At 38.3% G+C, this 25,298-nt stretch overlaps 3 protein-coding genes across 5 annotated transcripts; 2 read left to right on the top strand and 1 right to left on the bottom strand.

Annotated features, from left to right (window-relative positions):
- The first annotated feature begins 2,763 nt into the window (after positions 1-2,763).
- On the top strand, positions 2,764-4,664 carry LOC113287726. Its single transcript, XM_026536559.1, has 2 exons — positions 2,764-3,677; positions 3,874-4,664. The coding sequence occupies exons 1-2, from the start codon at positions 3,443-3,445 to the stop codon at positions 4,662-4,664; spliced, it is 1,026 nt and encodes a 341-aa protein (XP_026392344.1). The 5' UTR covers positions 2,764-3,442.
- LOC113287725 (receptor-like protein kinase THESEUS 1) lies at positions 4,520-8,512 on the bottom strand. 3 transcript variants are annotated; one of them, XR_003330280.1, is made up of 3 exons: positions 5,238-8,512; positions 4,828-4,891; positions 4,520-4,651 (listed from the first exon to the last, which is right to left on the bottom strand). XR_003330280.1 is itself a non-coding variant. In XM_026536558.1 (1 exon), the coding sequence occupies exon 1, from the start codon at positions 7,873-7,875 to the stop codon at positions 5,359-5,361; it is 2,517 nt and encodes an 838-aa protein (XP_026392343.1). In that variant the 5' UTR covers positions 7,876-8,512; the 3' UTR covers positions 4,971-5,358. The 3 variants fall into 3 exon arrangements, 1 of the variants encoding a protein (XP_026392343.1); XR_003330281.1 differs by having other exon boundaries at positions 4,828-4,879; XM_026536558.1 differs by lacking the exons at positions 4,520-4,651; positions 4,828-4,891 and having other exon boundaries at positions 4,971-8,512.
- Positions 8,513-23,362: 14,850 nt separating this feature from the next.
- On the top strand, positions 23,363-24,253 carry LOC113290845. The gene has a single exon (XM_026540434.1). It carries the CDS (start codon positions 23,363-23,365, stop codon positions 24,251-24,253), a length of 891 nt encoding a protein of 296 aa, XP_026396219.1.
- The last annotated feature ends 1,045 nt before the right edge of the window (positions 24,254-25,298 follow it).

The raw sequence follows: 25,298 nt of genomic DNA, 5'->3' as shown, positions 1-25,298 counted from the left end.
GTGCATAATTATACATCATTGTGCTCTTAATATAATATAAAGAACCCTAATTCTTGATGAAGCCCTAAGTTGTTTCTTGATATCATGAGATGATTTTAATAGCATGCTTGAAATGTATCTATGTACTTTTTGTGGAAGTTTAAGAAAGTGAAAAAGACCAATTAACAGGTTTGGATATTAATGAGGTATCAATTTTTTTTTTTACTTGATAATTTAGCTTGTGTTTGTCTTTGACTTTATTTTATGTTATGACTGATATGGTTTAAAAATGAAACCCATTTTTTGAAGTGGAGCTTTATTTTACTTATGTTTTATATGATATCTAGCAAAATTATATGTATTGTTCACTATACTTGTTCTTGGTGATTGTTAATGTGCATATAATGGTACACGTTGATTGTTAATGCGCATATAGTTGTACACATTTATCTGTCAATGTTGTTGGAGATGAACTTGTACACATGGGTATACATGTTTTGTGTACACATGTGTACATAGTTGTACAAATGTTGATTGTTATATTTAGGGACTCATAAGCTCAAAATGGCAGAGTGCTCCAGCCTATCACAAGGTTTACGGAGGTTGATGGTTCAAATCCATTTGAGTTTCCTTGTTATGTTAATGCTTAGATGTAGACGATTCAAGTTGTATGTGGTGTACAAACTGGTCCACCTTGTCATGTCTTATGAATATATGGTCTGTTTTATGGCATGGATGTTGGATTCCCTGGATTTTTATAGATACGTACATAGTTGTACACAATTGTCCCGTCTTATGAATATATTGCATGTTTTGTGAGTACGGATGTTGTATTTTTCGGATTTTTGTAGATGTTTATATAATTGTACACCATTATCTCGTCTCATGAAATATATTGCATGTTTTGTGTATATGGATATCATATTTTCTGAATTTTTGTAGAGGTATACATAGTACGCCAGTTTAAACAAAAAAAATTTAAAAAGTAAAAGTTATATAGTCATATGAGTACTTTTTTTGTCGATCTCGTAAAGAGTTTTTCGAATATATAAAGTTTGCAAACTTTGACAAAAGGTTCGAAAAATAAATTGGTTTCTAATTATTTTTTATATTATTGAAAATTGTTGGCATCATCTTAAGTCATTTTGGACTAAATTGTTAATATTTGGACTAAATTGTAAATCAGAAAGGTTAATTGTGTATTTTTTTATATTTTAAGCAAATAAAGGACTAATATCGGGGTGGACTAAACTGCATTTTTGGGCGAAACTGTTTCCTCCACCACCATCCCACCACCACCAAAATTGACTCCTAGTGTTTCCATCGGCATTCCTCTTCGTGTCGTATCACATTACATTTCTTTTTCTGTCTTTTTGTCAGGTACCTAGGCGGAAGGTTCATTTTAAAAAAAAAAAAAATCAATATCTTAAAAGAATCGAAGAAGGTGGCGGCTAAGATTACTTCAAGTGGGTTTGTTCTTGCATGCATGAACGGCAATGTGCAGGGGTTACGCTAATGCGCGTAAAATTCAAGCTTCAATAGTTGTTCATTGACGTGTACGTTCGACTTGGTATCACAAACATTAGACATGACCCTCTTCTTTTTTTTGAAACTGAAATTTTCATTGATTAAGAGTCTTGTGTTACATGTTGTGCATCCTCTTGTAATTGAGTTACAATCTCATCAACAATAGATAAAATCCAAATATTACTTAAAAGAGTAACTCTAGCTAAATTTGCTAATATATCAGCCACCTTATTTTGTTCCTTTGGTACATAGTTGCACTTCCAGAAAACTTTATACCACACTTTTTATATCCAAAATCAAGTTATATATTCTCCAATCTGTGTTGAAATTTTCTCGATTCACTGCATCAGCTATTAATTGTGAGTCCAGTTCAAATATCACCTTGTCCAGCTTCATATCCTCTTCCCATAGTAAAGCCTCCCATAATCTCTTGCATTCCACCTGTTCTGGACTCAACGCCGTCTCTAGGAAGATGCATTTGGAGCCCCTGTGAGTTCCTGCAAAATCACGAAGAATTAGTCTCATTCCTCTCTTTTTAGTAGAATAGCTGAAAGAACCATCAACATTAATTTTATGAGTTCCTATAGGAGGTGGACTCCAGTGCAAATTTGTCCTTCTCTATCTGGCATTATTAGTGACAATAGTGACTTTTTTTGGTTTTAGCAGTTCTATTTCTAGTTTACTCTTCATAATGATTGAATCTGGAGTGATCTTCCAACCCTTAAAGGCACTGTCATATCTTGCATTCCATATGGACCAAGCTGTGATTGCTATTTTGCATAGATATTCTTCTTGGATTTGATTAACCTTCAGTCTGTCAAACCATTCACAAAGCCAATCTACCATATTGACATCAGCTTGAATATGAAGACCTAGAACAGCAAACCAAACTGCTCTTGAGAGATTGCAATGCAAGATACAGTGAGAAGAAGTTTCTAGAGCTTGAGAACATAGAGGGCAGCCATAATCTCCATTGTGAATAACATAGACCAGCTTATCTCTAGTCTGTAGGATATCCTTAAGACACTTCCATATGAATTGTGCTATTCTAGGCAGCACAGGTAGCTTCCAGAGTTTTTTGAAGATATACTGCATTCTTTGTCCAACAGACTGATTTGCATTTTGCTCTTTTATCTGCTCTTCACGTGCTCTAACAATGCCCATACACTTATTTCATTTTAATCAGAATTAACCATGTTTAGTTCAACATATTCCTTTCAACTTAAAAATATCCATGTTGGCCATGTCCAAGTGGATTTCAATTTCTCCTGTTCTACCTAGCACTTATGTGTTGTAAAAATCGGTTTTGAACCTATAGCTGTAAGAGGGTGAGGGTCTGTGTAAAATTGTTCACAACGCCTCGTCTATAACTTTGAATTCAAATGACGATAAGTGAAAGATATAGTCTCTGCCACTACTCTTAATTCCTAAACACATTGGTCCCTGTAAGGCTAAAACATTGTGCACATGGTAGGTCTCTGAACACCAAAAGCCAGCAAGAAGGCTTCAAAAGCTAACTCAACTCGAAACTCAGTAACGCATGAATAAACACTTCAAAACTAAAAAGTAAGAAATTCAAAGCTTCATAGCTATGTGATTCCCTGTCTGGAAACCAAAATCCGAAACTAACGCTTAGTCAACCGCTACTTTACTTAAAAAACAGTTAATTAACCACACATCCCAAAGCTCTGACCAAGATTCAAATCACAGCAAAAATATCTTTAAGTGTATTGCAAAACCCACCCCATGTTGGCATGGTAAATCCTTAATTACCGAAGTTTACAAAGAAAGATAACTTAGCAAACCAATCCAAAACAAACCCACTTTCTCAATCTATAAATAGATTCCAAAGATGGTTCATTTCATTATCAGTTTAGTTTCAGATCAATTCTAACTAGTATTGTTAATAATTCTCTAGTGAAAATAGTACTAACTAATGATGAAGAATTCCTTCAGTGTCCAATGTATAGTTATCACTATGTTATTCATCGTCTCGAGGGGAGCTTCTTACCATCCACCACAGAAAGTAGGTTGTGCAAATAGTCGTAGTAAATGCTCAGCTAAGTCTGTTACTTGTCCAGTCGAATGCCCAAGTGTTCAACCAACAGACCCGAATGCTAAAGCTTGCTATATTGATTGTAATGCACCAACATGTGAAGCTATTTGCATAAGTAGGTAACCAGAACTGATTTCTTGCTCACTAGTTCTGCATTATTTTATTGTTTCCTCCGAGTGTATTGTTTCAGATGAATCGATAGAAGACAAATATTTGCAGAAAAATTGATATTGATATGTTTGTGTATTCTAATTTGTGCATGAATATCTGAATGCAATACTGATGAACATTCGGTTACCTACTATTTTCAGCTAGGAAACCTAACTGTAACGGTTCCGGAGCAGCTTGTTTAGATCCCAGCTTCACCGGTGGAGACGGTACTGTTTTCTACTTCCACGGGAAAAGCAATGAACATTTTAGCTTAATCTCTGATCCCAACATCCAAATTAATGCCAGGTTCATTGGCCTACAGCATGAAGGAAAAACTAGAGAATATACATGGATTCAGGCTCTAGGTGTAATGTTTGATTCTCATACCTTCTCTGTGGAAGCCAGGAAAGTATCAAAATGGGATAACGAAGTAGACCAACTCGACTTCTCTTTCGATGGGAAAGCATTAGTAATACCAGAAATCCATCTTCCCGGATGGAGGTCTCCTGAACAAGACCTAAAAGTAGAGAGAACATCAAACAAAAACAGTGTCAAGATTACTCTCACAGATTTTGTAGAGATTTCAATTAACATTGTTCCAGTAACAAAGGAAGATAACAAGGTTCACAACTATCAGCTACCTTCAAATGACTGTTTCGCTCACTTGGAAGTACAGTTTAGATTCTTCGGCCTTTCTCCTGATGTAGAAGGTGTTCTTGGGAGAACATATAGACCAGATTTCAAGAATCCAGTAAAGCCCGGTGTTGCAGTGGCAGTAGTTGGTGCTGAGGATAAATACAGGACAAAGTCGCTTCTTTCCTCTGATTGTAACTCTTGTGTGTTCTCCCCAGCTGGGGTCGTTGCAAATGACAATCCATTACTGATGGATTATGGCACACTGGATTGCTCTCGTGGGGCTAACGGCGGGAACGGCATAGTCTGCAAGAAATGAACGTCAACTTTTGTACATACTATAAACGATAAAAGGATGGCAAGGGACTTCTTTTTGTGGTACTGGTTAATGTAGTTTCCAGTTTCATTTTAAAATCTGTACTTTTATCTATGATGTTTAAAGCAGCTGCAATACAAAGAAAGTAGTGTGCAAAGTTCTGTACCTTGAAACATATGATTCACATGCTTTTTATTCCACCTTTTTTCCCCCTTCACCTGCAGAGACATCTAATTTACAAATACTGTAAAACACCATTATTTGGGAGAATGTAATGTGAACAGCATGTAATTAACACAAAAATAGGAATGACCAAACACGAATTGTAAGCTGTGTTTTATTTTCTCGTATCATATTACAAGGGAGAAGAATACATAGCTAATTAAATATTAATGGCAATCATATTGGAAACTAACGACCAGTTTAGATCAAACAAAATAGGAGAACACTGAAAATTTAGTGGGTAATTTTGGCACGAATCATAGAATTATCTGCCGCAAGCAATATATTACAACCATAAACATATCATGGGTAGAAGCAAAAAATTGAGATAAATGTAGAGAATTTGGTATGGACCTTCTTCGAGTTGTTGCTGGAAGACTCTCAATCATCTACTATCAACAATGCAGACAAGACCTTCCTTGTTTCTAAGAGGCATCTAGGTAACATTGCCAATTAGAAAATCAATAGTTTCGTCTTATCTTCCACGAGGATTCACTATCTGGGAGAAGACAGCACTGGTGGCAACATCTTCAGCATCGTCATCAGTGCCTGAAGTCACGCCGTCTATCATACTAACGTTATTCTCGAATGGTGTCAGTTGAATACCTTGGATGTGGTTTGTGCTGTTATCTTCTGGCTCGGCCAGCGCCGCGGTGGTCTCCTCGAGTTGGAGTGCATATTCGAGATTCCATAATACGTCACCCATACTTGGCCTGTCAACACCGTATTCTGCCAAGCATTTCTCAGCCGTCTCGCCAAACTTCTTAAGAGATGCTGAATTCACCTTTCCCACCAAAGCTTGGTCCATGATCTGATCCAACATTCCTTTCTTCTGCCAACTCATTGCCCATTCGGCTATGTTGACTTGCTCCCTTGGAAGTACAGGGTTGAGTGCAGGTCTTGTGCAGAGGACTTCAATTAAAACCACACCAAATGAGTAAACATCAGACTTTTCGGTCAGTTGCTGCCTTCTAAAATACTCGGGATCAAGGTAACCGAAACTGCCCTTAACAGCAGTGCTCACATGGGTTTGATCTAGAGCAGGACCTGTTTTGGAGAGGCCAAAATCAGCAACCTTGGCTACAAGGTTCTCATCTAATAGAATGTTTGTGGTTTTTACATCTCGATGAATTATGCTCTGAGCCGCCCCAGTGTGGAGATAATGTAGCCCTCTTGCAGCTCCAATGCAAACCTCAAGCCTTTGCTTCCACGAAAGAGACGGAAGGTCTGTCCCATAGAGGTGGCTCCTGAGGGGACCTTTGGCCATGTACTCATAGACCAAGATCATCTCTGATCGCTCATCACAGAAGCCAATCAAAGATACCAAGTGGCGATGTCGCAGCTTAGACAACATTGCAATCTCAGTTCGAAACTCAGTCAGACCTTGTTCAGACCTAGGGTTCCCTCTCTTGACAGCCACCACTGTACCATCTTCAAGCGTTCCCTTATACACCTTGCCAAACCCACCAACTCCGAGAAGTGAATTTTCATCAAACTTGTTAGTTGCATCCATGATTTCTTGAAATGTGAAAATGCGACCTAAGTTTGAAGAGGCCAAAGAAATACAGCTTGCTGTTCCACTCTTCTGAGAAGTCATCGAGACCCCAGTCAAGGTTTGCGAGATTCCGTATAATGGCAATGGCAGCCACAAATGCCCCTGGTTGGTATCCTTGGACCTGCGAGCCATAAATAAGCAATAGCACGAAGCTATCAATAAAACTGCTGCTAAAGCTCCGACAATGCAACCAATTATGATGAGAGTCTTGGTTTTTTCCGAGGACGATTTCGGAATAAGTCCCTTAACAGAAACTGGCCCATTTAAGCTTCCAGCATCATTGCTGATCTTCATAATCTCCAATCCATTCAAAATTGCATCGTCTATATCTGCCACTAGATCGGGTCCCACGCTTACAGACAAAATATTTGAACCATCTGAGGAATTGGAGACAAAATCTTTGTAGTATGGTGAAGCCAGGGTACTAGTAACAGATGATAAATCAAGACTTGAAATAGCCGCGTTAGTGTTAATGTAAACATTGAAAACAAGTTTATTAAGACCAGTGCTCACAATATCACAGAAATGAAACCTAACCAAGTACGAGAAGCTTGGATCTACAGGAAATTCCCAAGTCATGTTGAAATTCAAATCGGAAACATTTGCATTTCCCAGTCTGTCAGCTGTGGCGTAAACCGAATTAGGTGCAATATCAGGTGTAACAGAAGCTCGGTATTTAATGATAGAAGGGTCAACTGATATATTCAGAGCTGAACTATTAACATGAAGATACTTGGAATCATTCTCCCAAGTCCTCCCAAGAGTATCATTTTGAGAAGTAATCAAAGGACCTCCCATATTTAACCTGTAAACTGTTTCAGCAGCATTATCAGAGAGACCATTTACAGGTGCAGAAGGAGCTAACGACAAGGCCTGGTCTGGAAACAACTCATCTGGAACAGATACAACCTCAATCCCATTGATAAAGGTTACCGAGTGATTTGATGGAATAACAGTAAGAGTCAATGTATCAGAGGTAACGTTGACAGAATACTCTTTACTTAGATAAGAACCATTGTAATTCGTGAAGGTAAAGCTGTTCAAGAGCACGAACTTTTCAGTGACAACTGTGATAGGTGCAGATCTTAAATTGTTACTAGAATCAGGAAGTGGGTAGAAATGGAGACGAATCCAATGCCGACCCTTTTGCTTGATTTTGAATTTGTAGGAAGCTACAGCAGAGAAAACCCGCAGCGACTGGAAGATTGGAGACGGAGCACCAGAACTGGAGTTAACGGTGACTGAATCTTTCTGAGATTTTAACTCAAATGAAGATTGTTTTGAGTCGGGAACAAATGTTCGACCTTGAAATTGGACATCATGTGAAGAACCACAAGCAATTAAGTAGTTATCAACAGGAGTGTATGCAGCATAAGACCCACTATCAATCACAGCAAGAACCACAAGAACCCACTGTAGTAGTTTCAATTCCACCATTTTTAAAGAGCCAGTTCTTAATAACCCAAAATCGTCAAAAACCCAGTTCTGAGGAATCAAAATTATTGAGACCCAGATTTCAAAAACCCTAAATGAGTATTCAAGTGTACCAATTTTATAACCCCATTAGTCAAAATTACTACTCCTTCAACCTCAGAAGAAACATTGCAAAGATTTTTCAGTAATATGAGAATAGAAATGAGAATTTCACAGTAATCTTACCTTACTGAGTTGAGGTTTCAGATGAAAGAGAAACACCCATTTGAAATCTGTATGAATGGAACAATGAGAATCATCTTTTGAAGCTTTTTTCTTCGCTTCAGCTCATATGATTTACTTTCCAGCTGTATATAAAGCTTCCGTCTTACTAAAAAGAAAAATTATGATTTTTAATCATCTGATCAATGACTCATTAGTCATCAACTCTGTCTATTTAGTCTTAATTTAAGAGTCGTTTTTTAGAATAATAATAACAGAAAAGGCCATGAAAGTCCTGAAACTGAACCTCTTATTTCGGCCTTATTTTTCCTGTTCTTTTTTTTTATATATATAAACAAGAAGATATTTTCGTTGGCCAAGATTAGAATGGTTTTTCAGTTTTCTGCTTGGGACGAACGGTTATTAGATTATTTTCTTTGATTTTCTTCAAACTCATTTCAGATCTAATGACTGACATTTTATTTGCAAGAAAATGGATGGATATCACCAGAGATTCATAGTCCCGTAGCCGCAAAATAAAGTTGTACCTCGTGTTCGAAAATGAGGCGTCCACAATTTATTTGAATCCTATTATTGGGGATTGAAATCCAAATAGTTTTGAGTTTTTCTTGGGTCATGAAATAGCAAATCCAATAGCCCCTTATCTTATTATTTTATTAATATCTAATATATCCTCAATTGAATTAATGTTAATTAGGGTGATTAAGTAAATTAATTATGATTAGAGTATGAATTAGGATTAATCATTGCACTAATTTTATTTCTCATCAAAAAAATTTCTCTTTTTTTTCGATTAAGTAAGAGGGCTCTTAGGATTTTTTTTTTACTTTTTTGAAAATCAACCACCTAATATGGTGGAGCATATCTATAAATTATTCAGGACAACCTTATATTTAGAGGATTTTGTTGATTCAAATCGGAAATATCCATTAAAATCTGGGTTTTTTTTTGCAATTTCGGCTGGAAAAACAAGAGACTCTAGCCGCAACCGACACTTTTTCGGCTGGGTAATGATGAACTTCCTGCCGAAAATATTGTTTACGGCTGGGATAATTTGTCGACCCAACCGTAAAATGCAAAAACAGTTGGGAATTGTTGGTGTTCCAAGCCGTATTTGTTATTTGCGGCGGGAAAATAAATAACTCCCGGCTGAAATTATTTTTCTGATTTTTTCTAGTTTCCGGAACCAGAAAAGGTTGGGTTTTCCCAGTCGTAACTGGTTCTGAACCAAAAAAAATCTAAAAAATAGTTTCGGTTTGGAAAACCAAGCCGAAACATGTACTTTCGGCTGGGAATCTAAGAACTCCCGGCCGTAAACACCTTCAGAATATGTTTTTCTTAACCCGAAATTCATCGAATCGGATTTTTTAGCCATTCAAAAGCAAAAATAAATGATGAGTTTTCTTAGTTTTTTCTTTTTATGATGATCATTTGCATCATGATGAAATTATGATCATCGTCTTTATCATGATCTATGAACGATAATAGTTTCGGGTTTTATTTATGATCATCATCCTCATCATGATGAAATTATGATCATCATCTTCATCGTGATCTATGAATGAGAAGAGAAGGATGAGGAAAAGATAATATATTTTGTTTTTTTTTCTTATGATGTTCATCTTCTTCATGATGAAATCGTGATCATCGACTTCATCTTGATTTGTCAATGAGAAGAGCAGAAAAAGAAGGAGAAGATTATAGATTTAGGGTTTGTTCTTTTTTGATGAATAGTGAAATTCATGTAAGGATATTTTTGACTTTTTCATATACCTTGAGGTCCCCTATCCAGCTTTTGGCTACACATAGTGTTTTAAGCTCCCAAAATCATATTGGGTTGAAGCCCCAATAATAGGATTCTTTATTTTTTATTTGGTCGGCTATATTTTGGCAATGTTTTAAGTTTTTTATAAGTTCCATTTTACTTCCAACATGTTTGGTTGGGAGAATTGCGAACCCAGTAATTCTATTAATTACATTTAAAACTTGATTTTCAATTGCATCCTTTGTTGGGGGAATAGAATCCAATTCTGAGTAATCCAAAGCTAATGGATTAGCTAATTACCCGATTGCCCACCGTCGAGTATATCTTTTTTTTTCCAAAAGTTGGAGTTTATTTCTGAATTCACGGAAGAGAAGAAACCAACTCGAGATGGAGTTCCCATTGCGAAATCAAACCTTGGATTTGAAATTTGATTTTCTAAAACTTGAAATTTGAATTTTCGTAACAAAACTAGTTAAGTATTGGTATTTTAAGTGATATTATAGATTTGAATTACCATAGAATTCAATTAACTCAAACAAACACTATTTTTTAAAACAAGGAATTCAATTCTAGGAAAAGGATTACACCATAATTGAATTCATGGGCTTGAAAAATCTTGAACTTAACATGCTATTAAGATTTTCATACTTTTCCTTAAATTTCCCTTATTCGTCCCTATATTAAATAATATTACTAAAAAAAATGAAACCAAAAATTTCAAAAAAAAAAACAAATAAAAAGCATTATTAAAGGATACATTGAAAGATTTATTTTTTTATTTTTCTTTGTAAACTATGTGAAAACGTCTAAACCTTAAATACGCATAAAGGAAAAAAAAAATCCCATTCTTTTTAAGGCCCCAAAAGCTACCAGTTTGCCTCAATGGTTGGTACCAACAAGAAAAAATGACAAGATAAAAACATAGATCCCTAAAAGGTTTACTCATGGGACGAGAAAACCATACTTTATAACAAGCTATTGGAATTGTGATATGACTTTTGTTGTATTTTTATGAACCCAATCATCCGACGGGTAGTGAATCTGAAATTTATAATCAAATTTTCTTATATGGTTTAAAGGAGGATAAACTTAATATCTTAGTTAACGGGATGTCTTTTATAATAAATTTAAATTAACCAACCAAGCGTGTGTAGCACAGTAGTCTATGTGTTAGTCCAATGTACCTGGAACAAACAAAACTGGTGAATCGTACGAGCCTGAATTGTGACTGGCAGAGGAACATAAATAAAACATAAGAACTTTTAATCTACGCATCTTTTTCCAAAGCATCTCATATAGCCTATGTTTCAGCTTATATTGTAGATAGACCCATAAGAATAGAGCAACCGAAAGGAATGCGACTCTATAACAGAAATCACAAATCTTGTAACATTTGCAGTTTGCACAATAAAAAATTAAAAATGGATCGAGAGCATTATTGTATTGCATATAATCCATCTTTGATAAAGAGAGATCAATTTGCCAAGGTTATAAGTAGGAAAAAAATATGGGGACTGATAACATGAAATCTACAAACAATGAATTATAGTGTTCTTATAAGATCGATCGTAGGCAGTTCACCTTTGATATAAACAAAAATATTCTTAGTGGTCCAAGTAAACCACATGAGGGAAACGATAAGATAACTATAGAAGAAATGTGCAAGACTAACCAGTATTTGATCTGATCGTCAAAAGGCATAGTAGAAAAACATGTTGTTTTGTTACAAAATGTAAAAATTTGGAGATTTAGAACGGAAAAGAACTCTTTTTGGATAAAAATAATAGTGGAAAATTTGGAGAATCATCAACCGGGTGGGAAACTCTTCAACCGAAAGGGTTAAGGGGGTGTAGTTTGTGGTATAATATTTATAATGAGTTCGAAGACTTTAACAAACATGTGAAATTTAAGATCGGGGCAGGAAATGAAGTTTGATTTTGGTAAGATCTTTGGATTGGAGATGACGTCTTATGCAATAGATTTCCATTGGTTTTTGAAGCTTCAAAAACAAAAGGACAAGTGGTGGCTAGGTTATATGAGATTTCGAGTAACGGATTCTGTCTCAGAGTAGATACTCTCAAGCCATAATGAGGGAAATTGCTTCCATAAACTCGTTAATGGAATGGTGAACATTCAAGAATGGGTCATAGACTCTAAATTGTGGATGGTGGATAGGAACAAAACGATTGATGCTTATACGGTTAAGTGTGGGTTTGATATTCTCTTTGTGACCAAGGTGATATTGGCTTCCCAAGTGAGATTATTTGGAGTCGATATTATCCGTACAAGGTAAAAAAGATCCTATGCATTCTTTACCATGGAAATTTGATGACGAAGGACAACCTTATTAAAGGGGTATGAATATAGATAAGGGGCGTCGGTTTTGTGAAGAAGAAGATGATACATGTATCATTTATTTTATGATCGTTGGCGAACAAAGAAAAATTGGGATTATTTTTTCAAAAGATGCACCTTCAATTGTACTTGCGATAGTAATATTTCCACAACTATAAAACTTAGAGTCATAATTCAGGTGATGATAGACTTCACCGTTTATGGAACAACTTATTGGTCGCAATATGATGGTGCATTTGGGAAGAAAGGAATTTTAGAATCTTTAATCACAAAAAAATAAACTTGGAAAGTATAGTTCGAGATATTAAGATTCAATCTTATTTTTAGGAGGAGTCAAACACCAAAATGTTGGGTTTAACGGCTAATATGGTGATAGATTTATGAGATTCGTACTTCTGTCGGCCACTTTGATTTGGATATGAGACGTATGATATATGTATTTTTATTAATCTCACTTGGTTCTTTTTTCTTTGATCTCTTCTTTGGGTGATCGATTTAAAACTCGGTCTCTTTTTTTATTGTGTAGGTTGTATTATTGGGTTGAGGTACCCCTTTAAACACCTCTTTTTCAATGAATCTTTTCCTATTGAGTGATCAAAAAAAGATATTGTTTGAGGCTGAAAACGGTTTCTGCTGATTTCGGTAATTTCGGGTGTGTGGGTGAGAAACGAGTCTAAACCCTAAACAATGTACTACAAGGGAGTACTTTAGATTCAAGAGATCAATCTGTACAAATCCGGCCTAAACCAAGAAATGGTTGTTCCAGACTTGCTTCGGTCACAAAGAGGGGGAGAAGGGTTGGTTTTGGGGAGGGAAGCGAAGAGAGTGTTGAGACCAGAATAGTTGATCCTGGAAGAGTAGTTGTTTTGTGACTTGCATCAGAAAGTGGGAAGCTAATAGATGGGAAAGCTAGCAAACGTTTTCTGAGTGTTGTATGCTCCTGACCAGAACTTGTTGTTCAGTGGAAATAGGTAAGACCTATTTATACAAGTCGAAGTGAAACGTACTCTGGTCTCGTAAGAAATGGAAAACGGATGAGTAAATGGGAGGAGGTGGTAACCGGTAACGCCTGGAATTGATGTTCCATAAAAGAAAGCGTTTTACCATTACTCCCTGTATTTACTAACCGCCTCATCCTTATGACACCGTCTTGTAACGGACGTAGTGTACGCCGTACGCTGTAAACCTCCAAACGAATACCCAATGAGCATCCCCCAGTTTGTGACATGTGTTGATGTCTCGAGTGTTTTCGTGGAAAACATGTAGCATGTTGTTGTTGTTTGGCAAGTTGAGCTTGGGAGACTTGCCGACTCGGTGGTGACCTTCGACGGTCGAGATTTTGCATCTTGAGAGGAAGGGTAACCGTTGATTATTGCAACCCTTCATTTGGTAGCCAGCGGCATGAAAGCATGGCCGGCATGGCTTTAATATGGCCTAGTTTAGGCGTGGCCAAAAGCTAGGGTTTTGGCATTTTTTGGGAGAGACCAAACCTAGGGCTTGGCATGGCAACCTTGGACGGCTAAGATCTGCGTCTTAGATGGGAATGTGATCGTCGATTGTTGCAAGCCTTCATTTTGGAAGTCGTGAAGGGAAGGTCGTCATGGTATGGTCTAAGTGCAGCAAGGTGGCTGGTCGGCATGCCTTGGCGCGGTTTAGGCGTGGCCAAAACTAGGGTTTTGGCGTTGGGCCAAAGGTTACCATGCGTTGGTTGGTGACCTTGGACGGCTAAGATTTGCATCTAAGATGGAAGGGTGGTCGTTGATTGTCGCACACCGTCGTTTTGGCAGTCATGAGGGAAGGCCCGCATGGTATGGTTTAGGCGCGGCAAGGTGGCTGGCACAACATGCCATTGGCACATGCGGCATGGTCGGCATGCCTGGGCGCGGTTTAGGCGTGGTCAAAACTAGGGTTTGGCGTTGGGCCAAAGGTTACCATGCGTTGGTTGGTGACCTTGGACGGTTAAGGTTTGCATCTAAGATGGAAGGGTGGTCATTGATTGTCGCACGCCTTCGTTTTGGCAGCCGTGAGGGGAAGGCCCGCATGGTATGGTTTAGGCGCGACAAGGTGGCTAGCACGGCATGCCATTGGCACATGTGGCATGGTCGGCATGCCTTGGCTCGGTTTAGGCGTGGGCGGTGGGCCAAAGGTTACCATGCGTTGGTTGGTGACCTTGGACGGCTAATATTTGCATCTAAGATGGAAGGGTGGTCGTTGATTGTCGCATGCCTTTGTTTTGGCAGCCGTGAGGGGAAGGCCGGCATGGTATGGTTTAGGCGCGGCAAGATGGTTGGCACGGCATGCCATTGGCACATGTGGCATGGTCGGCATGCCTTGGCGCGGTTTAGGAGTGGGCGTTGGGCCAAAGGTTACCATGTGTTTGTTGGTGACCTTGGACGGCTAATATTTGCATCTAAGATGGAAGGGTGGTCGTTGATTGTCGCACGCCTTCGTTTTGGCAGCCGTAAAGGGAAGGCCGACATGGTATGGTTTAGGCGCGGCAAGGTGGTTGGCACGGCATGCCATTAGCACATGTGGCATGGTCGGCATTAGGGGTGTAAGTAATACCCGAAAATACTCAGCTTGCTTGTACCCGCCCGAGCCCGCCTGTACCCGAAGTAGCCCAAAGCCTGTTATGGCCCGTCATGGGCCACCCGGCCTGGCCTGGATTAATTTATTGGGCGGTCCCGGGCTTTGCAATTAATTATGATGCCCGGACTGATACCCGGCCTGAAAGCCTTCTATGTGCCATTAATCATTTAATATCCTCTTAAAAAGACTTAAACGTTACAATTTTATAATTGTCAATTTTGTGTCAAGAAAAATAAAGTATATAGTTGTTTTTACTTATAATTAATCTTTTCAAAACATTAATGGTAATATATTTTCTTATTATAGAAAGTTTACTGTACTCTAATTAATTAATTATTATAGGATAAAATTTAAAATTTGTCATTGTATTTTAAATATAAAATAATACTATCACTTACGGTATGCAATGTTAGAAAGGAAAGGATATTGTATTAAAAGTAAATAAATTTAATATCATTCATTTGAAAATTTAAACTGAAAAAAAAATAGTGGCATGTCCGGCCCGATCTGGCCTGCCCGTATAAAAAGCGGGCTTTGGGCGGTCTTTGGGTAGCAAATTATCTACTTTTGTCCGGCCTGCCCGGCCTGAAATTGTTTACGGGCTCATAAATATTAAGTCTGGCCTGCCCGGCCTGTCTTAGTTTTTGGGCCGGGCGGCCCGGCCTGCCCGAATTTACACCCCTAGTCGGCATGCCTTAGCGCGATTTAGGCGTGGCCAAAATTAGGGTTTTGGCGTTGGGCCAAAGGTTACCATGCGTTGGTTGGTGACCTTGGACGGCTAGGATTTGCATCTAAGATGGAAGGGTGGTCGTTGATTGTCACACGCCTTCGCTTTGGCAGCCGTGAGTGGAAGGCCGGCATGGTATGGTTTAGGCGCGGCAAGGTGGCTGACACGGCATGCAATTGGCACATATGGCATGGTCGGCATGCCTTGGCGCGGTTTAGGCGTGGCCAAAACTAGTGTTTTGGCGTTGGGCCAAAGGTTACCATGTGTTGGTTGGTGATCTTGGACGGTTAAGATTTGCATCTAAGATGGAAGGGTGGCCATTGATTGTCGCACGCCTTCGTTTTGGCAGCCGTGAGGGGAATGTCCGCATGGTATGCTTTAGGCGCGGCAAGGTGGCTGGCACGGCATGCCATTGCCACATGTGGCATGGTCGGCATGCCTTGGCGAGGTTTTGGCGTGGACGTTTGACCAAATATTACCATGAGTTGGTTGGTGACCTTGGACGGCTAAGATTTGCATCTAAGATGGAAGGGTGGCCGTTGATTCTCGCACGCCTTTGTTTTGGCAGCCGTAAAGGGAAGGCTGGCATGGTATGGTTTAGGCGCGGCAAGGTGGCTGGCACGGCATGCCATTGCCACATGTGGCATGGTCGGCATGCCTTGGCGCAGTTTAGGTGTGGCCAAAACTAGGGTTTTGATGTTGGGCCAAAGGTTACCATGTGTTGGCTGGCGACCTTGGACGGCTAAGATTTGCATTTAAGATGGAAGGGTGGCCGTTGATTATCGCACTCCTTCGTTGTGGCAGCCGTAAAGGGAAGGCCGGCATGGTATGGTTTAGGCGCGGCAAGGTGGCTGACACGGCATGCCATTGGCACATGTGGCATTGTCGGCATGCCTCGGCGCTGTTTAGGCGTGGCCAAAACTAGGGTTTTGGCATTGGGCCAAAGGTTACCATGCGTTGGGTGGCGACCTTGGACGGCTAAGATCTGCATCTCAGATGGAAGGGTGGTCGTTGATTGTTGCAACCCTTCGTTTTGGAAGCCAGCGGCATGTAGCGGGGCCGGCATGGCTTTGGCATGGAATCGCGGCTGGCATGGTTTGCCATTGACACGGTGGTGCGGCTGGCATGGTTGGCATGCCTTGGCGCGGAGGTGTGGCTGGCAAGGCATGCCATTGGCACATGTGGTGTGGCTGGCATGGTTGGCATGCCTTGGCGCGGAGACGTGGCTGACATGGTTTGCCATTGGCACGGTGACGCGGCTGGCATGGTTGGCATGCTTTGGCGCGGAAACGTGGGTGGCATGGTTTGCCATTGGCACGGTGGTGTAAGAATTTAGGGTTTGGTGTACGAAGGTGATGTCTGTCAATACTAAGGGTTCTACCGTAGAACATGACACATATATGTAAGAAAAAAGGTATCCTGATAATTCTTACGTAGGAGTGTTGAATGATTCAATAAATGCGCTAGTGGTCGTAGTGATGTCATGTCAGATGTAAGGTTTTACGATTTTAATCCTAAACTAAAAATCACCATCAACCGATACAAAATGTAAAAAAAAAAAGTAAACTGAACTTAGACCATAAGGACACAACAAAAGAGCATGCACAACAGTTTCATCGTAAGAATTACAACTAGAATAACGAAGAAATAGGCATTCTCAAGCTATTCACAGTTTTTTTTTTTTGTTAGGTATGAAGATTTTCTAAAGCAACTAAACCGTTTATATTCACGTTATAAAGAAAATATATAAACATTTTAACTTTTCTTTAAATAGTCACAACCAAATCACCTTTCAACACTGGAGGTGGGGATTTCGAATCTGGCCCTACACCTCTACCCTACAGGTGGATTTTCGAAAACACTATCCTCGGAACTGCCATTCCAAATCGAAGGTGCGGGTGGACTTTTATGGGTCTTTTGGATCTAGAATTATTATTCAAAAAAATGGTATCTGTTACGTAAGCATGACCTAATTGATGGCCCACCATTTTATCTCAGTAACACAAATTACTCTGGAAAATTCCGGTAAAAACCGGATAAGCTTTATGGTCAAAAACCGACTCTGTTAGATAAGCTTCAAATACCGTAATAGCTAATCAAAGGCTTAAGAAGGAAACACGTGTACCTTACCAAGTCGGCACCACTGCCTATAAATAGCCTCTCTTTTATACATACAGTAATGTAATGAAATATAAAGAAGTAATAATATACTATTCCCTTTCTTATGAAGTTCTGATTATCATATGATATTGTAATGACCTTTCAATTTCTCATACAAAACAGAGAGGAAAACCCCACATACCACCATTAAGTTGGTGCTTTATCAGATATATATATCTAATTAATAGTACGGAGCTTTAGATATATAGTTTGTACCCGAGAGTACTTAATAAATACACGAAATGGGCTATATAGCCAAAAGAGAACATTTTCTGGGCCATATAGACAGGTAGGAATTAAGTTTGGGTCAAATGACCAGAAGAATCTTTTAATGTAGAGAGATCTTACTACCCTTTTGTTACCGTTCGTCCAGCACGTTCTCCTTCTCTTCATCAAAACCATCGCACTCTTTAACAAAAACCAGAACAACCAACTCTCATCTTCATCTTCTCAAAAAACTCTGTGAGTTTCCAAACACAAAACTCAATGAGTTTTCAAACCACCGACGTTCATCTTCATCGTCACCAGAAAATACCAAATCGATTTCCTCCACCGTCTACTAACAAATCATCACTAACAGAAATCAGTTTCATCAACCGGTTCAGCACCATCAACTCTACCAGAAATTGGTTTCATCCACCGTCTGTTAAACACCATCAACACTACAAGAGGGGTTTCTGAGAATTAGGGTTTCAAGCATTTCAGTGTATTGGAAGAGTTAGGGTTTCAATCGATCCACAGAATGTCTCCTTGAACTCGTAAGTTTTCAAACCCTAACTCTGTTTTGTTCTTAATTTCAGAATTGCATGATTAAATTGTTGAATTGGTTGTTATTATTTTCATTTCAGTAGATTAATGTGTTGAATTGCTTGTTTTATTTTCATTTCAATTAGTATCTTTTGGCTATGAAACTGGTTTGCATCTGGTTATTTAAGTATTTCCACTGTGAAATTGGTTGAAGTGAAATTGGGTCATCTGGTTATCCAAATTGTTTCAGCAGGTTTAACCAGGATGGAACTGGTTTCATCCAGTGTTAATCTGCAGTGTATATTTTTTCAGCAGATTAAAACTGGATGAAACCAGTTTAGTTCAGGTTTGAAGATACATCCTATATTGAATATAAGACTATTAGCATGATAGTATTGTATGTTGTGAATTTTGGTAATAAATTATATCATGATTTAATTTGGTTGTTGTATGAAAATCTATGTTATGGATTGAATCTGGTTATGTTTTGGATGGATTACATGAAATTGGGTTTGCATTAGGTTACGAAGTGATGCTCAGCAGGTGTTTGAAAATGGTTTTCATTAAACTTTAAGTTAGGATGTAACTGATCTGTTGGTGGTATTAAATTTAATGATTATGGGACTAATAACATCATACTGTAATGGTGTATTTAGGATGTAGACTAATTTCAGATGATGGATTAAATCTGTATAGTTAGGATGTAGACAATATAAGTTGATTCATTTTGGAAAAACTAAACATCTCAGTTTAAGTTAAGATGTAACTGGGGTAAACACGATGAAAATGAACTAATCGTTGGTCTTAATTTGGTGTTAGGAAGTGTTTGACGGTTTGCATATTTTGGTGGTCTTAATTTTGTGTGATTATGGGACTAATAACAGCGTAAACTCCTTTTCTTTGCCTTCTTCAGACCATGTTAACATGTATAATATATAGGATGTAAGTGAGTTTCATCTGATACCTGCAGAAACTTGGTTCATCTAACTATTATATATAGGATGTAACTGGGTTTCATCTGATACCTGTAGAAAATGATTTTCATCTAGCATTAAAGATGGGATGTAATTGAGTTTCATCCACAGATTTAAAATATGACTTAACTGGTTGCATCCAAATTGTTGCAGGAAGCAGTAGCAAGGAGAGTAAGAAGAGTCCGGTGCTGAAAGAAAATCCAAGAAAAAGCATGATGTGAGCGTGAGTGGTGAGTCTAGCACAGGGAATGTGGATGATGTGGGTGCCGAAATGGATGAAGACAAGCCAGAGAAAATAGCTGCTGGAAAGTTTGATGTGTTTAGGTTGTTTAGAAAAAAATTATTAATGTAGTTCATACGGAAGTACTTTTTTTTTTTGTTGGACTATGTCTTCACATAAATTTGTGATCCGTGGATTCGTCTTAATTAAAATATGAACTTTTTTACTGAAAAATGCCTATACTTCAATTTCATGATAGTTGTGTTTGAATATGTTAGCCATAAATGATTAAATTTGCAGGTTGAGAAAAGATTTTTTTGTTAGAATGTAACCAGGCTTGGATGAAACTGGTTACATCCTAGCCTGTATAAAACTGCAATTTTTTGTCAGAATGTAACCAGGCTTGGATGAAAGTGGTTACATCCAAGCCTGTATAAAACTGCAATTTTTTGTCAGAATGTAACCAGGCTTGGATGAAACTTGTTACATCCTAGCCTGTATAAAAACTGTTTTCAGAGTGTGCAGGTTAGAAAAAATAGTATTTCTGTCAGAATGTGAAGGATGAAACCAGTTACATCCTGGCCAAAAATCTCATTTTTTCCAGAATAGGCAGGATGAAACTGGTTACATCCTGTACATTTAAATTTGAATCTTCGCAAACATTCAAAATTTACAGTGAAAACTGAAGGAAATGTACAATTAAACTAAATCAACATACGACTATAATATATATACTATAAAACTGAAGAGAAATACTTGAAAAATAATACCATGAGATATGTTTTTATGAACAAAAAAAACAATCCAAGGTAAATACTAGTTGCGAAAATATAATTCCAGGTAAATGAATCTTAAATGTGCAACAAGAGGCTACAGAAAAGAATAAACTAATAAAGATATCATGGTAAAAATCTGCAGAGAATGAAGGATGGAGATGTTCTTAAGCAGGTTCTTAACGTTGCTTTTTCGCAGGAGGATGAGGACATGTCGTCTTGTTATGATGAGCCTGAGTATGGCAGTTACCGCATGTAATGAGTCTCTTGAATGCGCACGCGCTACCAGCGTTAGGAATCCGCTTCTTCTTCGGCCTACCATGTTTTTTTCCTAGGACAGTTGGTGGATTCACGAGATTTCCAGCAGCAACATCAATAGGCTTGTCGTAATCGGGAATGGGCTTGATAGGACGATCATACGAAGCACGAAAGCTAGCAATGCTGAAATACGGATTAATGTACTCGTAAACATTGATCTTATTTGAATGCATACATGCAATAGCGTGATCACAAGGGAACTTCTCAGTAAACCAAACCCTACAGATGCACTGAAACTTCACAATATTAACAACATGCGTGTGTTTTCCATCAAAACCTTCCCACTCCATGTCACCAGACTTAGTTATTCTCCACTGGACACCAACACGAATGGAAGCCATTACTTTTTTCTCTAGCCTGGGACAATGAATCCTTTATACTTCTCCCCCTTCAACTTCCTTTTACTCATCTGATCCATAATTTTAAGTCTAATCCAGTTAACAAGTGTTGCAATAGGCATACCTTTTGCTTCCTTAATCCAAGAGTTGAACGACTCTGCAATGTTTGAACACATGTCGCCATAAGGATAGCCAAGACAATGTACATTGGACCAACATTCCACTGGAAGGTCACTCAAGAATTTGTGAAGACCATCACATCCCATATCCTTCAACTTTTGCATACCTTGATGAAAGCCTTCATGCGTTGATGAATAGAAACATTGTTTGAACAAATCCATCGCAGCACCATGCTCTCCCTTTTTCTTGTTGGTCTTACCGCGGATATTATTCTTCAAATGCTGGTAACACCAACAATGAAGGAAAGTTGGAAAAACATCATGAATCCCTTGGATCAAACCCTCATGGCGATCCAAAATAATAGTTAGTATACGAGGACCCAAGATAGTTCTTAGCTTTTCCAAAAACCAATGCCAATTCTCAATAGTTTCACCTGATACGAAACAAAAGAAACACAAAAAGGAAAAATCATATTAAAATGACTGAATCTGTGTATATTGTTTAAAATGTGATACTTTTCCAATTAAAAGTCACAAAAAGTGGAATTCTGAGTTCAGCACAATATGGCACTTACCAAGCCAGTTGCATATCAAGTCATACTCCCCGGCATAAGCTAGTAACTGGATGCCATCATTAAGAAGAGATGGGATACCAACTTCTAGATTCTTCATCCAGTCAGCTTGCATTTTGGAGTACACAGTAGGGCTGCATGAGATGAATTCAATGTTGCCAACTCCAAGAGCTTGCCTGACAGATTTCAGATTCAGAAATTTCTCCAAGTTGGAAAAATCATAACAGAGGCTCCCTTCACATTGCTTCCTTATGTCATAGCACTGAAGACCAATAAAAACATTCATCAAGTTCAAATTCAGTCAAACAACAAACGAAAGCATAAGCGCAATAATCAAACCAAAAGGCTTTCCTTGCATTGATATCTCCAGCAATGTTGAGGATACTATTGAATATCGAATTGCACGTGGAGTAAGCTCTGAGGCATTCGACTTTTCCTTCTACAGATGAAAATGAGGTAAATATGAGACATATGGAATACGTTTAATAGACTACGAACAACATTAGAAAACAAGGAATTACCACAAGCTTGTATTGTCCTTTCGCATTCTGGAAGTCTTTGATTGATTTCCTCGTAATCAGATTCTTCAATGGGCGCTTATCTCTCTGTCCATCCATCATCTAGTTTCATATCTCAGTTAACATCTAGTTTCATCCATCATCTAGCCCATTTTATGTTATCACTTTAATCAATTTGGTTTGAATCTGTGTATATTCTTTCAGCAGGTTTAAACAATCAATCGATTGGATATAAACAAATAATCACGTTTACATGCACCAAATAAAACCAAAAGATAATTGGTTATTAGTAGAACCCTAGATAATCAAAATCAACAACTAAAACCAAAAGATAGTCAAAAATCCCATAATAATTGATAAAGAAACTTCAAAATCGACATATCCAGATATGCATTACAAAGAATTAGACAAAAAAGAAATCAAAATTGGATTAATTGAAACTTGAAACTTACTGATTTTTGTTACTGGTTGTTGATGATATTAGACGACTTGAAAGTGGAGTAATCTAATCTTCGATTCAAGAATCGTTAATCACCATGATTGATCAACCAGATATGAAAAAAAGAATACACGAGCTCTGAATTTTCGATTGAATTCTGCAGGTGAGGAATTCTCAGGAGCTCAGGGACGAGGAGATATGAAAAGAGAAAGAAATTCTCTTTGAAAAGAAGAGTTTAAAAAGTTCGGGGGTATTTTAGGTAACACATATTTTTTTGTTTTAATTTTCATGGGTGAAATATCCAAATTGGCTATATAAACAATATATTTCTGACTTTTGGCTATATGAACAATATCAAAAGCTAAGAATCTATTTCACCCAGGATTTTTTATTTTTGGTCTTTTTGACCAATTTTGTGTAATAAATAAGGTTGGTTATCCCAACAGAGAACTAGGATATCACTAGTATCGCATAGCCATTTTATAAGACGTTATCGGCACGAAATATCTCGGCGTGTACGTTGTGTTCCAGCTGTTCATCAAACTAAAGAAGTGGACATCTGTTTCGATCATTTTCAGGCTCAGTTCCGACAGGTTTGATTTTTCTGTTACATTTCTTTTTAAAATATCGTCGAATTTAGTTAGTCTGGATTTTATGCCACTTGAGGACTGCGGTGAAAACTATCTCTCATGGGCGCTCGATGCTGAGCTGCATCTAGAAGCGAATAAATTTGGTCATACGATCATTGGGGGAGACTGTACGTTAGGCCAATGCGCCAGAGTTGTAGCTTACTTACGCCGTCACCTCTCCCCAACCCTGAAACATGAGGTATCACACTGTAGAGAACCTCAAAAGTTATGGAGTACCATAAAAGGGAAATATGACCATTTTAAGGTGGTCACCCTGCCAAAAATTCATGGCCAATGGATTCATATGAGGTTTCAGGATTTTAAATCCGTATCGGCTTACAATTCTGAATTGCACAAAATCGCCGCTCAATTTGAGATGTTGGGTGAGCTGTTATCAGAAGAATCTAAGATAGAGAAGACGTTGAGTACTTTTCATGCTTCCCATATTGTACTCCAGCAGTTATATCGGGAAAGCCGTTTTACACGGTATTCTGATTTTATATGTTGTGTTATCGTGGCTGAGCAGAATAACGAATTGTTAATTAAAAATCACGAGTCCCGTCCTTGTGGTTCTGCTCCGGTGCCCGAAGTAAATAGGGCATCGTATTCTGGACATGGACATGATCGTGGTAAGCAGGGTTATCATGGAAAGAAACGTAAACGCGGAGGCTATAGGCATAGAAACGCCAACAATCATCCGTATAACAAAAATGCGGAAGCGAAGCAAGATAAAGGAAAGGGATCGACTTCCAATTCTCAAAAGAAATCTGAGAATCCCCCCAAGAAAAATGATGAGGGTTGCTATCGTCGTGGTTCTAAAGACCATTGGTATAAATGCTGCCGTGCTGATTTCTGTGAGCCTCACAAGAAAAGAGAAGCAAACGTTGCAATATTTCCATTGAATCTCCAAAGTTAGAGGTTTCTGACTACCTACTCGATTTTGAGGGCAATGGATACCAGACTTCTTTTGACCAGTTTCCTGATGAGTTGTTTAGTATAAATTAAAGTTGTAATATCCTGTTTTTAGTGTGTTACCTGTATTTTGTACTTACCTATTTTTGGTATTTTTAGCTTGTACTAATTTTTGGGCTTGTATTTGTGTAATATATATGAATGTATGTAATATACGTGTGTTTCTAAAATTATTTTGTGCAACTATCTTATACCTTCTCTATGTATATGAAAGGGTACGGACTCTGAAAGCAATCCCGATGGTGAATTTTGTCTTGTTGATAGTGGGACGACAAATTCAATATTTCGAAGTACTAAGTACTTCGTAACCTTGAAAATGTTCAAGGCTAGTATCACTACCATCAGTGGTTCAGCTAACCTTGTAGAAGGTGCTGGTAAAGCTTGTGTCTCATTACTATGTGGTACCATATTCACTATCAATGATGCGTTATATTCCTCCGGATCCCATAGGAATATGTTGAGTTTTAAAGATATACGCAGTAATGGATACCATATTAAAACGGTTGATGAGAACAATAAGGAGTACTTGTATATTACATCGCCTAACGAAAGGCATATTGCTGAGAGGCTTCCAACTCTCGCTTCTAGGTTATACCATACAAAGATTCGAAAAGTTGAATCTTATTCGGTCATAGTTCGAAAGTTTTATGACCCGAATACATTTGTGTTATGGTACAATCGACTTGGACGCCCAGGTTCTACTATGATGAGTAGAATTGTTCAGAACTGTCAGGGACATCCTTTGCAGAAACTTCTGCTCAACAAAGAACTTGGTTGTACTGCTTGTTGTTTGGGGAAACTGATTACGAAACCGTCCTTGACAAAAGTAGTTCTGGAATCACCTGCTTTCTTACAAAGAATACAAGGTGATATATGTGGTCCTATACATCCCTATAGTGGACCCTTTCAGTACTTTATGGTTCTGATCGATGCCTCTGCTAGATGGTCACATGTTTGTTTACTTTTGGCACGTAATTTAGCATTTGCTC

Source organism: Papaver somniferum, chromosome 6, assembly GCF_003573695.1.
Source record: "Papaver somniferum cultivar HN1 chromosome 6, ASM357369v1, whole genome shotgun sequence".
NCBI classification, from domain to species: domain Eukaryota; kingdom Viridiplantae; phylum Streptophyta; class Magnoliopsida; order Ranunculales; family Papaveraceae; genus Papaver; species Papaver somniferum.
This window is presented reverse-complemented; position numbering and strand designations above follow the sequence as displayed.

Bases quoted from the DNA above. Each gene is read 5' to 3' on its own strand.
- LOC113287725 (XM_026536558.1), bottom strand. From the start codon at position 7,875: ATGGTGGAATTGAAACTACTACAGTGGGTTCTTGTGGTTCTTGCTGTG.
- LOC113290845 (XM_026540434.1), top strand. From the start codon at position 23,363: ATGCCACTTGAGGACTGCGGTGAAAACTATCTCTCATGGGCGCTCGAT.
- LOC113287726 (XM_026536559.1), top strand. From the start codon at position 3,443: ATGATGAAGAATTCCTTCAGTGTCCAATGTATAGTTATCACTATGTTA. The intron at 3,678-3,873 runs GTAGGTAACCAG...TACTATTTTCAG, and splicing joins ATGTGAAGCTATTTGCATAA to CTAGGAAACCTAACTGTAAC.